Here is a 17,103-nt window from a genome sequence, read left to right on the forward strand (position 1 = left end):
CTCGATAGTCCAGTGCTGGTGTTGCTGTGCCCACAGGAGGCGGGCTCTCTTGTTCTTCATCGATAACAAAGGTACGTGATGTGGTCATTGGCTATTGTAGCCCATTTGCGACAAAGCGCAACTAGTGATCCATTGCGATATTTTGTTTTGCTCACCAAGATTGTATTCTGATGTGATGTGCAACATTGTGGCCCATCTGTTTGCTTGCACAATTCTAGCCATCCTCCTCTGACCTCTCTCATCAACAAGCAATTTTCTTCAACAGGAGTGCAATTGAGAGGATGTTTTCTGTTCATTGCACCATTCTCAATACACCCTTGAAACTGTGGTGCATGAAAAGTTCAGGAGAACTGCTGTTTCAGAGATGCTTTGTCCAGCACGTCTTGCACCTACTCCCATGCCACATTCGAAGTCCGTTAGATCACTCCTTTTCCCCATTCTTGCTATGGTTTGTATGCTTAACTGATACTAGAAAGGTTGTTCTGCTGCATTTATATCCACAATTGTGGTCATGTGATTGCAACGTTGTGGGACAAACCATCTGTGTGCGCAGCAGGGGTGTACCTAATAAAGTGTCAGCACAGTGTATAATGCTTAATACTATGGATGGGTATGGAAAGAAGAATTAGTTCATGATTTGGAGCTGAGACTAATGAATGACTCTATTCTGGGGACTGTTTTATTGTTCATTTAAGTCTTTAGACAACTATGTAAAATCCTTTGATATATCCCTCACCTGCCTTTCCCAATCACTTTAATTTCCATGCCTATTCATTTTGAAGAACTCTAAATTTCCTTTCCTTTCAGTTTCAGATTTAATTTTTTTTAACTGTGTTTGAGAAGAAATAAGTAAGTTCCCATTTATTTTTTGGGTATGTTCTGTGGAAGCAGATACCCAAGAAAGTGTCATTAAAGTGATTAATACTCAAGAAAGTGATTAATAATTTATTTAACTTGGTTTGTAATGGTGCCATTTTAGCCACTTAAACATATTTTCTGCATAATTATTTCAGTTGTTTTATTTAATTTTTTTCCTGCTTTACAGATGTAATACTGAATATTTTTTTAGCAATAAAGTCACCGTTAGCAATCAATTAACCATTCTCCTTGGCCCTTACTAATATGAATAGGGTGAAATTATGTTTCAGGAGATTCTGAGTGATACACTCATGTTTTCTTTAATTTTGGTTGTCGTATTCTTGCAAGTTACACTTCCTAAGATATAATATTATTTGAAGAAAAAGGAAGCATTCTTACAATTCTTTTTCTTGATTATTTCCTGAATCTTTAAAGATTTTCATTTCATTATTTCCAACCACCCTCCCACTTTACATTTCAGTTGGCAATTTAATTTGGATTTTTAACCAGTTTTGGAACAATTTTGTACCACACCATATAATATATGTGCTTCTTAGTTTACCTTTAAAATGTTCCCATGTTGGGCTGAACCTCACCAAACATTCCAATTCATCTCAAATACCTTCAAATACCTGGCTTTCTACTGATGAGATGCCAATTTGTTATGGAACAACTGTATAGGATGTGGAAAAATCCAAGAAACAGCAAGTAACCTGATAATTACTTGCTGTTTCTTTTGGATATTACTATGTCCTAGATATTGAGGCATTAGCCCATGGTTTTGGACATATGAAGTTTATTGATGCAGCCAGAGAAGCAGAGAAACTGTTTTTTATGACAAGCTAAACAGAATACGTTTCAATTTATTTCCTAGGTACATGCCATGGATGCTGATATCCAATCTGTTAGTAACTTTGGTTTTCAAGAAAATACATTCCCACATAGTGTAGTATCATATTTTAAATGTATCTTTTTATATTAAATTCTGTGTCCACTTGATTTATGAAATGGGTATAATTATGTAACCAATATTGTTATTCCATTTCTTCCTCTTGATGTTTCAAAAGTAAGTTACTATCTGTACAATTATATGCTCCTTTTTATAACAATTATAATAATCAGACTTATACATTATCCTCCAGAAAAGTCTCTGGACACATCAGTTTCACAGTGATGCCACTGCCAATCCAATAGTATGGTTCTCCTTTAGCCACACTCCACCCTCCTGGGTAGGATTTACACTAATGAATGACTGCAGATTGCAGCTGATATAGTCATCCATTCCTTCTGCAGAACAGTGACTAGTTGAGCTGCGTATGATGCAAGAAAGCAAGCTTATACAGCTTGCTTTCTTGCATCATACCGGCCAAAAAAAAAAAAATCCTTCCCATTATTTCACCCATTCATTCACTCCAAATGTTTGTCTACTTCTGCCTTGAATTTATTTAAGCTGTCAACTTCCACAATGACAGATGGAAGTTTGTTCCAACAATCAACTACCAGCTGGCTAAAGGCAAATTTTTGAGCAATTTGGTGTTCCATATGATGTGATAGTTCTTTGGTTTTTTATGACATATGATGTGGTGTTCCATATGATGTGATAGTTCTTTGGTAGCAAACACACTTCCATATTAAAGCAGTTTATAGAGGAACCAATTTGAAGTACAATAGTAAACAGTGAATAAGGAGTGGATTAGTTACATAATATAAGTCTCTCAAGTATACATGTACATGGGAGGCTAGATTATTTCTGTATGTTTTGGAACCTTCTACATACTGTGCAGTATAACAAAATATCACAATGTAATATCACACTTCTTTTTAATTGCAATATTTTCTACTTTTAACTCTTTGCAATCCAGCATTATTTTCACTGTCTTCCCCATGCAGTCCAGCTCTATCAATCAAACAAACAACTATGTGATGTTCAAAAATTATTTATTCTCAGGTTTACATGAGCTAATATATAAAATAGCATGACAAAACAGTTTAAAAAGTTTAATGCAATATTTTTTCCCGGAAGAAAATATTCACATAACCTTCCATCCAGATAATTGACAATGTTTTTACTTTAGAACCACTACTTTGAATTCCTTGTTTGTCCTTTTGTTGGTAGGCAGAGAGGCAACATCCAAAATATCCACAGAAATATCTTCCTGCTAAACACATTCTTGAAAAATTTATTCTGCTTGTCCATTCTTCAGACCAATATTTCTGTATATCAATTTGTTCATTTAGTCCCATGTTGATAATAACTCCAAAAATCTTTAGTTCATTTAGTGAAAACTTATTCACAAATAAGTTTTCACTAAATGAACTAAAGATTTTTGGATTTTGCTTTTCATATTGTTTATACAAAATGTAAATAGATGGTAGTACAATATTGTGCCAATACAGCTGGAAAACAAAGTCCGTAATCAGAAATGCTGATGGGCAAGCTGGATGCAAATCTGGACTAGAAGTGAAATTTTACATCACACCGGGCATGACATTGGACCACAAAGGGTTAAACGAAATAGCAGAAATAACTGAATTAAAAAGTAGACAGCAGTGCTACTAGTTCCTTAATGCAAATTATACTGTAATATGCAACTATTCAAGATGCAAAAGATGACTGTAAAAAATGAGGTCAACTTATAAGCAAAAACATGATTAAGCATGAATTTTCAAGCAAAAAATAGACACTTATTTACATTAATTGTTCAATACGCAATTTTAGTTTTCACTGATATTCTCAAAATATCAGGTTTTTTTTTAATAAAAATAAAAAAAATAAATAATTTTTTGGAAGGATTTTTCTGCTGATGAAAAAAAAAAATGTTTTTAGCAACATGCCTTTATTAATTTGAAATAAGCATTACCATAATCTTACCTTTCAGAAGATGGAAGAAAATTCAACATTGTATAGATGATTTCTTTTATTACAAAAAGAGAACAATTTCCAAGACCTTTTTTAATTTTAAATTCTGGAAGGAGTAATCTAATGAAAATTCTGTACATGCGAATAACACGTCTGTGTTCATAGGTTCTGTGTGATAAATAAAACTGCACCCTAAGTGACATCAGTATCTTTTGAATACCATCCTAGTAAAAAAAAAAAAAACATTTAAACTGGCAACTACAAACATAAACAAATATAAACAAATAAGATAACTTATCTTTCCATGGATAAACAAAATAAGAATACAAAGCTATCTGGGAAATTATTTTAGAACTTATTTCTTGATTGATTGTATAAATAGCAAGTAACTGATATAAGAGCTCTCACTTCTGAAGAATGAGACACACAACATGCTTTGAACTGAATAATTTACCTAATATAAAATTTAAAATGATCAATTAATTGAAAATTTAACTTTGAAATTAAATGCAATTCCATTATGCTATTTATAAAAATAAATAGTATCCTATACTATTCTCTATCTACAGAGGTTTAACATTAATTACTGTTTTAATATGAACAGTGAACACCCTGAATAATAAATTTGTTACTTTTATAGTTGAATAAAAAACAGAAAATATAGGAAAGCATTGTAAAAATCTTTTAGGAAAATAACATCAAGCCCATGCACATTTAGAATGTTTAAATATAAGATAGCTTATCATACCTTTTTGTAGGAAATTTCTTCCCCCAATACTCACATCAAATAGATCCGGTTAATATACAATGTAAAAGATCTAAATCTGTAATGCAATAATCATATTAAAATTAAAAGATTGTTAATTTATATGGTTTTTATATAAAACTTGTATTCCATTCCCAATGTCTACTTACTGCTACTAAGGAAGAGCAAAGCATAGCTGATGTACATCAATCTACCCCAAACTAAACTGATCAGTATTGATAGACTAGAAACAGAAGACAATTGCCAAACTATATTAAAAACTATTAAAATATTTTAGACTGGACTTCTTTATAGGTGACTAGGATATTTCGGTTATGAATTGTGCTCACAAGAGTTAAATGCGTATATACCATTAAAAAAATACTCCACGAGAAGGGTTCCAAGTTGGATGAATAGTGAAGTTGCCACATTACTTGAGCAGAAAAAGGTGGCATGGAAAGGTTACAGAGCAATAAAAAGTACTGAAGCCTATAACAGCTACAAGGTGATATGTAATAGAGCCACAGAAAAGGTTCGACAGGCAAAGGCAATTTATGAGAAATCACTAGCAAACAGAGCAAAGAGGGGGGATAAAGAATTCTTCACATATATAAATGCCAAGAAGAGCAGGACAAACCAGATCGGACCTTTACGTAAGGGAAAGGGGATAGTAATAAATACACCAGCTGCCGTTGCAGATGAACTCAACAGTTATTTTGCATCGATATTTACAAATGAAAAGCCTTTTGTGGCAATGGGAAATTGTGGGAGCGAAGTTAAAAAATATGTAATTAATGATATTGAAATTTCGCAAGATTATTTAATGAAAAAACTTTCAAGCCTACAGACTAGTAAGGCTCCTGGAGTTGATGGAATATACCCTATAATCTTGAGAGAGGCGGCAAGCGAGTGCATTGAACCACTGAGGCTGGTTATGCGAGCATCACTAGACTCTGGTGAGATTCCCTTAGATTGGAAAAGTGCAAATGTATCTCCCATACATAAGGGTGGCTCTAAAAGTGAAGTGGGAAATTATCGACCTGTCAGTCTGACTTCAGTAGTAGGGAAAATCATGGCATTGATCAAGGGTGGAATTCAGGATCATTTGGATCGAATTGAAATTCTCAAGGATACTCAGCATGGTTTTGTAAAGGGAAAATCATGTTTAACAAATCTGGTTCGCTATTTCGAAAGGGTCACTCACGAGCTGGATTTAGGGAATAATTTCGACATTGTTTATTTAGATTTCAGCAAAGCTTTTGACTCAGTCCCACATGAGCGGTTGCTTTATAAGCTGGAACAGGTTGGAATCACTGGGAAAATCCTTAGATGGATAGAAGGATGGCTTCAGGGCAGGAGGCAGAGGGTTGTGATAAATGGCTATTCCTCAGATTGGGTTGATGTAAGAAGTGGGGTTCCCCAAGGATCAGTATTAGGACCACTGTTGTTTTTAATTTTCATAAACGACATTGATGAAGGGATAGAGGGCGTGATGTCTAAATTTGCAGATGATGTTAAAATTGGTAGAGTAGTTAATGATCACTGTCAAGCTGAGCTTCTTCAGAGAGACCTAGATAGACTTCAAGAATGGTCAGAAAAATGTCAGCTGTGCTTTAATCCAACAAAGTGTAAGGTATTACACCTGGGAAACAGTAATCCCAAAATAACTTATTCACTTGGTGGAGCTCAACTAAACCCAGTACTGGAGGAAAGGGACTTGGGTGTTATGATACGGTCAGACATGAAATTCTCTGAGCATTGTAAACAGGTTGCAAGGAAGGCCCATGGTGTCCTATCGATGATCTATCGAACTTTTGCAAGTAGAGATAGGGACGTGATAATCCCATTATATAAGGCCTATGTTAGACCACACTTGGAATACTGTGTTCAAGTATGGAGACCGCACCTAAAGAAAGACATCGAGCTTCTTGAAAGGGTGCAAAGAAGGGTAACTCGCCTGGTGAGATCGGCAAAAGGGCGTCCTTATGAAGAAAGACTTCGAATATGTGGGTTGCAGAGTTTGGAAACTAGACACCTTAGAAGAGATTTGATTGAGGTGTTTAAGGCTCTGAGAGGCATCAGTAAAATGAATGAGGACAAAATTTTCAAGATTATAAATGATGCTAGAACTAGGGGACATAAATTCAAGTTACGCGGGGAAATGTTTAGATTGGACTGCAGGAAGTTTTATTTTAGCCAGCGAGTTATAAATTACTGGAATAAGTTGCCTTCATGGGTGGTAGAGGCCGACAGTTTGGGGAAATTCAAAGGTCATCTGGATAGTACTTTCGGGTAAGGGAAGCGCATAGGATGATAGGATTAATTTCCTTTTTATTTAATTTTTAATTTCATTTTATTATTTTTATTTATTTATTAATTATTATTATTTATTTATTTAATTTTTGTTTTTATCATTGTTTTGTTCGGATTTTTTTTTTTTTTTTGGCTGGTGCAGCATAAGCCATAGGCTTTCTTGCACCATACGGCCGTTACTAATACTAATACTAATACTAATACTAAAGTGACAAATTTAACAAAATCCACTCTCTTATAATTAAAAATTATTTCACTGCAACAGATTATTTTTGTTAACCAATGTGAATCGCATTATTCACATATGTGCGTAATTTTGGACTCATGGTCCTTTACGTGCATGTGTGATTAACGCAATTCACATAAAGCTAATCTTGTATTCCATTCCCAATGTTTACTTACTGCTCCCAATTGTTGTTGTTGTTATTTGGTTTTTAGGAGCAGTAGCAACATGCTCCGGCCATATTGCTCCGGGGATATGCGGTGGTCATTCCCTGACCTTTCCGCATCCTCCGTATTTGGTGATCACAGGCTCGAACCCCAGTCTAATCAAGAAGCATGTGTTACGCACTGCTGCTCCTGCCCACCTGGCTACAGAGGTGCCAACGACTGCTCCCAAGGAAGAGCAAAGCATAGTCAATATACATCAATCTATCGCAAACTAAACTCATTAGCAATGATAGATTAGAAACAGAAAAAAAATTGTCAAACTATATTAAAAACTATTAAAATATTTTAGACAAGGCTTCTTTATAGAGGTGCCTCCATAGCCAGGTGGGAAGGAGCAGCAGTGAGTAGCACACGCTTCTTGATTAGACTGGTGTTCGAGCCCATCACCACCAAATACGGAGGATGCGGGAAGGTCAGGAATGGCCACTGCATATTCATGGAGCAGTGTGGCTTTAGTTGCTAATGATCCTAAAAACCAAATAACAATAACAAGCTTCTTTATAGGTGACTAGGATATTTCGGTTATGAACCGTGCTCACAAGAGGTAAAGTGACAAATTTAACAAAATCCACTCTCTTATAATTTAAAATTAGTGCACCATAACAAGATTATTTTTGTTAACCAATGCGAATTGCGTTATTCACACATACGTGTAATTTTGGACTCATGGACCTTTATGCGCATGTCTGAATAACGCAATTCACATTGGTTAACATTTTTTTTTTTTTTTATGAAAACCCCAAACACGAGAGGTATTAGAACCTATAGTACTTGGTACCATGCTTGGGTTGGAGTTTGAGAAGACAAAAGAAGATATTTGTTGACATTAGACTTGAGCTTCTGTAGACTGCAATTTTCAGGAAATACATACGAAGGAAGGCTGTTCCAGAAAACGACAGTTGAATGAATAAACAAGGAAGATGAAAAGTTGGTTCTGTGAGTTTGAAGTTGGACAGAAATGGATGTTGGCTGGTGGCGGCATGTGTTCGAACTGTTTTGAAAGGGAGAGCGGGAATAATAGAAGCCAATTCAGAAGAACAGTGCCGATGGAAGTATCTGTAGAAAAGGCATGCATCATAAACGGTATATGAGACAGCGAGTGGAGAGCTGTTAGAGAGGAGTCATTAGTTAACCTAACTGCCTACTTCTGAATGGAATCTAGAAGCCTGAGAGAGGTTTTCGGGGCACCACTCCAGATGTGGGAACAATATTCTATGGTAGGGTGGATTGTCATTTGTACAGAGTGAACAGCTGTTTGGAAGAAAAGTAACACCGAGAGCGAAAGAGAAAACCAAGTTTTTTAGATGCAGAGGAAGCAATATTTGAAATGTGCTTGTGTCAAGAGATATTAGAAGTCAGTGTAATCCCCAAAAGAGATATATCAACTTGCTTAGAAATTGGAGTGTCACCAAAGACAAGCATAGGAGCAGAAGAATCCTTTTTGCGAGATATAAGACAAGGCTGAGTTTTAGAAGGATTGAAATCAACTAAGTTGTCTTTGCCCCACTGGAGAATTACCTGAAGATCGGCATTTAAGGAATTGGTAGCAGATTTTTGAGAAGTTGAAGCTGATTGAGCAGGGCAAGTTTTCTCAAAATCGAAAGTGGAATGCAATGTGCTATCATCGGCAAAACTATGGACAGGATTTCCAGTCAATGGAAGAAAGTTGTTAATATACAAGGGGAAAAGAATGGAGGAAAGAACTGAACCTTGGGGGACACCAGCATTAGTGGAGAAGTTAGAAGACAGAGAACCATCTACCCACACTCATCACCCTCAGTGAGCGATCAGAGAGAAAACTGGATAACCAATTACAAAAAACAGTTGGTAAACCATAAAATGGAAGCTTCTTTATGCCAAACACGATCGAAAGCTTTTGAGATGTCTAGAGCAATTACTTTTGCTTCACCGAACTTTCCCATTGAATTAGTCCATAAATGGGTAACATAAAGCCAGAATATCACCAGTGAATCAACACTGACGGAATCCATACTGGCGATCGTTGATCAGATGGAAGGTTTCTAGGTAGTTTAAGATTTGGCAGTTAATTTATTTCTCCATTACTTTAGAAAGAGTAGAAGTAATTGTAATGGGGTGATAATTGGATGGGAGGGATTTGTCACCCTTTTTACGAACTGGCTGGATATGAGCAAATTTCCAAGCAGAAGGAAAAACACATTTGGAATAAGAAAGTGAAAAAATGCGGCAAAGAACAGGAGTAAGTTCAGGAGCACAGGTTTTGAGAACAAGTGGAGAAATACCGTCGGGACCTAGAGCTTTCTTAGCATCAAGATTCGTCAAAATCCTTCTGACATCCTTTTGATGGAAGACCACAGGAGGCATTGAATGGAGCGTGTTGAGAATGATGGGAGGTGTTTTACCAAGATCATTAATACATGAGTTGGAAGAACAATGGGATGCTAGCAGGTCAGCTTTATCCTTGGCTGAAGTGACAACAGGACCATCTGGTTTGGACAGAGGTGGGAGCAGAGATGGGCAGAAGTTGCGGCCAATAACTTTGGCAAGAGACCAGAATGCTCGGCTACCATTAGGGCAAGAAGCAAGTTTTCTACTCTTAGCCTGTTCAAACTGAAACAAGCCTCATCCATGACCAAAACATAGGCTGGAAAAATTAAAGTCTTGAACACTTTCTTGGAGAAACCACTGCGCAAAAGCCACATGTGTAGGATGATCTTGGGGGAGCAGTAACTGAACCCTTTGGATATGAAAGGGGTGTAAGGAATCGTTGTGCCAGAAACACTGTACACCGCAACGAGACACTCCTAAGGCAGAGGCAACGGCACATGTGCTGGTAGTAAGATTATTCTGGACGGCATTCAACACACTTTCTTCCATGGCAGGAGTTTGCGTCGAACGTGGTCTGCCCGCACTACTCCTGTTACCTCTAAATGACCCATAATCACACAAATTTTGATGCACACACACAAACAAACGGTGGTCTGGTACATGTCTGTCTGTCTGTCTGGGAAGCGTTCTCCATAAATTCGTTGAGCGGCTCGTCCATTGCCCTCTGCTAATCCATACACTAGGTGCATGTCTGCCAGCTCACAGTTCGTATATCGATGCATGCTCTTCGTGCGGCGACTACTGCTTGAATGAGTAAACCAGAAATTTTCCCTCTCGCGAACTGATGAACAGCGCCGTGTACCAACTTACAGTGACGTTTCCGGTTATGGGTTCCTATGCAATTCACATTCCTTTAGCTGCTACCTACCTCCCTCCCCTAAATGTTTGTACCAATATTTTTGAGACACCCTGTATATATTGAGTGGCATCAAATACACTCAACATAATATGCTTGCAATTTTAGAAATAAAAGAAAGGAATATAATGTAGTAAACTACATGTCTAAGACAAAGTGAGGCATTATATTCATGCATTTTTAGAAATAAAAGAAAGGAATATAAGGTAGTAAACTACATGTCTAAGACAAAGTGAGGCATTATATTCATCTTGTATTTCTAGTTCCATTCTAGTTCCAAGAATACAAGATGAGTATAATGCCACCTTGATGAGATACAAGTAATTATACAGCAGCCTAAGGGATTTAATTTGGTGTGTAATTACTTTATCTCATGAAGGTGGCATTATATTAATTATAATGCTAAAAATGTATGAGCCTTAAAATAAGCTTTTTAAATAATAAAAACATGATAATGTAATAAAAAACAGAGAAGAAAATACCTGCTTCTGTCCTAGTGAGTCAACCAATGACTTTGACTTCTGATTACAAACTTTCATCAAATAATTCAGAGTTTTTTCTAATATATCTGCAGTGAAGTAGGGTGGATTTGGAAGAGGAGGACTAAATATAAAAGAAATAACAGACAAAAAAAATCTTAAATATGGATTTTATAAGCAAAGTACGTTTTCTTATATTCTTTATACATTTTGAATACAGAATATAAGATATCGAAACCTTAATGCTAATTATAGAATATTGAACTTAGAAGTCCTTAACATATTCACCAACTAACTGCATTACACCAAATGATGAATACAGAAATGCAGGAATCAAATTAGATATGCCATCAACTAGTATATGTCAAATTTCAAATCAAATTTCCAAAGTAAGAGGTGTGACTATTTATTTCCTGTTTGAAAGATGCTCATTTAAAAAGGTAATTTTTCATCTAACCTGATAATCATGTTTTGTTTTTTTTTTGATTTGGTAGTTGTTGGCACATCGGCTTCTGTGGCCATATTGCACCTCCCAAGGTTTTTTGCAGTACTTTGATCCAAGCCTGAGGCGGGAATCGAACCCTCGACCTTTAGGTTGCCGGGTACTTTACCCACTCGGCTAGCCCGGTCGGCTGATAATCATGTCTGTTTACAACATGATTTAGCTGTATTTAGAGCCTCAAAAGAAACAGGTAAGAAGACTCCTTATATCTCTCAAGTATGCAATATGCCACCAGTACATGCACAACTGATAACAAAGCAATGTAGTAGGCACTGTTTATATACAAAAATAACATTCATTAATACGAAATAATACTTTTGAAAACTTCAGGCACTGCTGACTAAAAGCAATAATCCTGAGCAAAAATTTTTAATGTTTTTACCTGACTACATTACCTGAAACAATGAATGCAAAATGTAATCACCTAGCAAAGTTTAAATTCCAAAAATGAGTAGAGTGGATATTTATTTCTCAAAAAAAAAGTAAAAAAAAAAAGCTTCTGTATAATCTGGTATCATTCCAACGACCAAATGTTCTGGATCTGTATAAAGTTCCATCAGGAAATAGGTGGGGGTTCACCCTTATCTCTTAAGACTTCCAAGTATAACAATGGTATCACTGCTGATGGAAAACATCATTAATGGAAATATCTCCAAAAGCACTCCCCATCATCTGTGACAAACAACATATGGCATGCTACAAGATTTCTTGTAGTATGCCATAAGGTGAGATGATGTCAAAAGAAGCTTCAATTTTTTTTTTCTAGAAAGTAAGTAGTTGTGTCATTAATTTTTGAATCTTAATGTATGCTAGGTGAAGGCATTGCAGTCAAATGCTAGTGACAGTGAAATCTCCATTTAATAAATCTCTGGAGGAATGGCTTTTCTTAAACTTTAGTGTAATAAAAGCCATTTTCAGAAAACCTGAATTTATTGAGGCTTTCACTAAATGGGGATCATGGAAAACTGCACCAAGAAACAGTTAATCTTCTTATAAAACTTGTTTATACATAATTATGATAAAATGATTTCTTCGCAATAAGTAGACATTAAATTTGTTTATACACAAATCAATGTAATTTGCATCATTAACAATATTTTTGTTTATTTCTTACTCTTGTTCCACTTGGCAAGTTTTTATCAGGATTTTTCAAACCATTCCATCAACACTTTCTCCATTTCACCAGATGGAGAAGCTTGTTCATTTTCTTATTTGGCTCCAACACTGCTTTTCGGTTATGAACTTAAAGAGTTATGCACATAAAAATGATAGTGCATTTAAATTTTCATGCTGTCTCTAATGCTGGGATGCTTGGATTTCCCCCCCTTCCCCCACTTTGCCTAAAATTTTAACATTTTCTAAAGGTACTGGCATAAAGAAGGACTTCTTTATGCCAGAAGAAGCATTAATGACAAAATTTTGAGAATCAATATGATTTTGATGCCACAAAATCAGATTGCATGGCTTCAGTGCATATACCATATGATGTTACTCAGCAAAGATTATGTTTATGTGTTAATGATTTCCAGGCAGACAGAAAACATGAATATTGACCGTTACTTAAACCACAACCACACTAAATCAAGGTGGAAGTTCTGGCTAGTTGAAACTTCTTACGTTAAATGTAGGTTATTTACTAAATAAAAATTTGCAAAATACGGGAAAATAATATAATGTTTATAATGAACTCTGAGTGGGACTAGAAAACAGATTTACAAATATGAGATTTCACTAAATGAAAGAACATTGAATCAGGATTATTTTTGATAAAATTGATATGTTGTATAATTTTACTAATATATTTTCATATACTTCCATGTATTTCATATATTTGTATAGAACATGTTTTTGGAAGATACAGACATACACAGCAATATTTATTACAACAGTAAATAGTACGGTACCAATGGGATGTTTTCTACATCCATCATTTGTAGATTTCATATCAGTATTAGGAAAATGCAAGAAAGAAAATCTTATACAGCATCAACCTAAACAACAACAACAAAAAAAAAAAAAAAAAATCCACTTAATTTTCCCATTCCTTCTAATAATTTGTCCAATCTTCTTTAAGTTTATTCAAACTACCCATTCCCACACTAGGTGGAAGTTTATTCCAACAATCAATTACTCTCTGGCTGAATGAAAATTTCTGCACATCTATTCTGCAACCATTCTTTTTTTAATTTAAATTGTTTCTTTGTGTGAGTCATCTGAGAAAGAATAGAGATGCCATCAGCATTTAGTTTACTTAATCCCTTTAAAGTAATTTAACAATGTCACAGGTATTATGAAATTAGGAAGGTACTTTGTTTCCATAGACTGAGCCCCAATCTTTCTTGGTAAGAATATCCTATTGTGCCTCCCCCACCTCAACTAATTTTGGCTGCTCTTTGCTGCACCCATTCCAACAGCACTGTCCTTCATAAAATGAGGTTTCCAAATCTGTATGCAGTAATTCAATGTGGCCTAATCATTACTTCCTACAATGGGATAATTGCCTCAAAGTTCCTGTATATCACTGACAGAACCCCATGTGTTGTTCCAACAACCTGTCTGCACTACTCAGGAAGCTTCATGCTTTTTCCTTATCAGCTATATGGTAACAACCAATTCAAGTTACCCTGCACCAAAATGGTAGGTTATTCTAAAATCACTGCTACACAAATGTAATACCTTGTATTTATATATGTAGCAGTAATCCCAGAATCACCTACCATAGTAAGGGGCCCAACACTGACTGCTGCGGTAACCTACTCATCACATTAGTCCATGAAGAGCAGTGGCCATTTATAACTACTCTATCTCTTGCCACTCAATCACATTAGGGGCAAATTATTTTATCCATATATCCTGATGTCACATAGCTCATTTATATGACAATCATATACATATGGTGTAGTATGAAAGGCTTTATTAAAATCTAAGTAAATGATGCTAAAATTATTCTTTGCATCTAGTTTCTCTGTGATGGGCTCATAGCAGTTAAGGAGGTTGGACAAGCATGATCTCCCTTCAGCAAATCCACATACACACTGTGATTGCCTTTATAGTTCCATTTCTATCAAGATGATCTAGCATTACTTTTTAAACTATTTTAAACATTATTTTCCCTGGGACAGAAATCAAACTTACAGGTCTAATCTATAGGGACTTACCCTGAATCTAGGGATGCTCTCAGTATCATGGATAAAGCCTGATTATGATTTTTTTCTGCTGCTTCTCATATAATTATATAGATTTCATCAGCTCCATTTGCTTTGGTCACCATTAATTACAACAATTTCTAACCTAAACCTTTAACAGTATCTTTTAGTTGGTATAAAAAACTTAGCAGCTTATAGTATTACTTTCCTGAATGCTTCTTACCTGGCATTTGCATTTTTAATTGCAATCAGCTGGCAAAAAATATTAAGGACTTCTGTTTTCAAAGTTTAATACAATGATATACATCAATACACATACATGCAGAAACTTATGCATGCATATATTCAAAAAATATATACAAACTTAAAATATGACCAATTAACTTTATTAAGATAGAACTAATCTGATCTATATGCACACAATATAGTATATACAAATTGTTATATACCAACAAGAATTATCTTTAAATTAAAAAAAAACAAAGATATTGTAAAGTTCTAAAGTGTTTGTTCTAAGGAATATAAAGTTTCAGAAATTCATCATTATCATCCTATTCTTGCAAATTAGCACTCATGCCCTCTTTTATAACAAGTGATTGAATTGCCAGCAGGTGAATTCCTTGGCAACAGATGGAAAGAAAAACAACAAAGAGTTCTTTACTTACGTAAATTCTAGAAGGAAAGGGATAAATCAGCTTGGACCACTTAACATAGATTGGTTGACTATTGATTACCATGCTCAGGTAGATGATAAACTGAATGAGTATTTTGCATCTGCATTCACACAATGAGGGGAGTGCCAGAAGTTTATCAAACTCTAACAGGGAGCTAAGTGATTTTGCAATAAGTGAGAGCCAAGTGGAGGAGAAATTGTTGAAGTTAAACATAAAAAAGGCACCTGGGGTAGATGGAATCTATCCAGTTATATTAAAGGAGGCATCAAAGGAAGTAAGCAAGCCCTTAGCCATAATTATGAGAGCTTCCTTGGACACAGTGGAGGTCCCCCATGAACTGGAGATGTGCAAATGTATCACCAATTCACAAAGGGAGTACAAAAGGTGACATAAGTAACTATAGACGGAACACATGGTAACATGTGTTCCATGTTACCATGTGTTCCGGGGAAAATAATGGAATCACTGGTTAAAGAAGCATTGCAGGATCATATAGACAAGACTGCAGTATTAGTTAAGACACAGCATGGGTTTATTAAAGGGAGGTCTTGTCTGACCAATTGACTGGATACTATGATGTGGTCACAAAGTAACCGAATGCCAAAAATAATTTTGATATCATATACTTGGATTTCAGGAAAGCTTTTGATACTGTTGCACATGGAAGACTGCTGTACAAATTGGAGAAGTATGGCATTAAGGGTAAGTTGCTACAACCATCCCTTTGTCCATTGTAGCAACTTACCATTAAGGGTAAGTTGCTACAATGGACAAAGGGATGGTTGAGTGGGAGACTACAGAGAGTGGTAATCAATGGTCACTGCCCTTCGTGGAAAAATGTTATTAGTGGAGTTCCCCAGGGTTCGGTATTGGGTCCATTGTTGTTTTGTATATTTATCAATGATATTGATGAAGGTATATCAGGTTTAATGTCCAAGTTTGCAGTGATACAAAGGTTGGCAGGGTTGTTAACGACAGTAAAGACTGTATGCTATTCCAACTGGATCTAGATAAGTTGAGCAAATGGGTGCTGAGAAGTGGCAACTGAAGTTTAACATTGACAAATGCAAAGTACTGCATATGGGTAGCAATAACCAAAGAGAAATGTACCAACTGTGTGGTACTACACTCAGGGAAGTGGAAAGTGAAAAAGACCTGGAGGTAATTGTGCAGTCAAATATGAAGTTCATTGAGCAGTGTAGACAGGCTGCCAGGACAGGTCATGGAGTCTTGTCAATGATATATAGGAATTTTTCTAACAAGGACAGGGAGGTGATTATCCTGTTATACAAGGCAATGGTCAGGCCACACCTAGAGTACTGTGTAATCTAGGTGTGGCCTGACAGGTCTGGAGGCCTCATTTTAGGAAGGATGTAGAGTTGCTAGAACGAGTACAAAGAACAGCAAAGATTGGTGAGTGGAACAAAGGGTGCTCTTACCAAAAAAGGCTTAAATTCTGCAAATTGCAGCAGCTGGAAAGTACGCACCTGCAAGGTGATCTGATTGAGGTGATAAGGCCTTGAGCAAGCTGAATGCTGATGGGCAGTTTAAAACCTGAGGGGGGCACAGATTCAAATTGAAGAAAGACAGTTGTAGAACAGATGTGCAGAAATTTGCCTTTAGCCAGCAGGTAGTTGATTGGTGGAACAGACCCATATTTCATTGTGGAAGTTGATAGCCTAAATAAATTTAAGGCTGAGCTGGACAAGCATTTGGAATGAATGGAGGGGGTGAAATGGGAGGGGTTTTTTTTGGCTGATGCTGCATAATCTTGCTTTCTTGCATCATATGCCTCTACTAATGCTAATGCTAATCATCCTATTCTTTCAAATTAGCACTCATGCCCTGTTTTA

At 36.0% G+C, this 17,103-nt stretch overlaps 1 protein-coding gene across 1 annotated transcript in view; it reads right to left on the reverse strand.

The window, feature by feature from the left end:
- The window catches only part of LOC150081400 (serine-protein kinase ATM-like), a 313,728-nt gene that overhangs the window by 38,280 nt on the left and 258,345 nt on the right, over window positions 1-17,103 (reverse strand). The window contains exons 27-28 of the mRNA XM_090380190.1: window positions 10,932-11,052; window positions 3,731-3,942 (exon numbers count right to left, since the gene is read on the reverse strand). Of these exons, the coding sequence (XP_090236316.1) occupies window positions 3,731-3,942; window positions 10,932-11,052 (333 nt within the window). The remainder of the gene's footprint in view (window positions 1-3,730; window positions 3,943-10,931; window positions 11,053-17,103) is intronic.

This window comes from Mastigoproctus giganteus, chromosome 8 (genome assembly GCF_048544385.1).
Source record: "Mastigoproctus giganteus isolate SK-2022 chromosome 8, ASM4854438v1, whole genome shotgun sequence".
Classification (NCBI taxonomy): Eukaryota; Metazoa; Arthropoda; class Arachnida; order Uropygi; family Thelyphonidae; genus Mastigoproctus; species Mastigoproctus giganteus.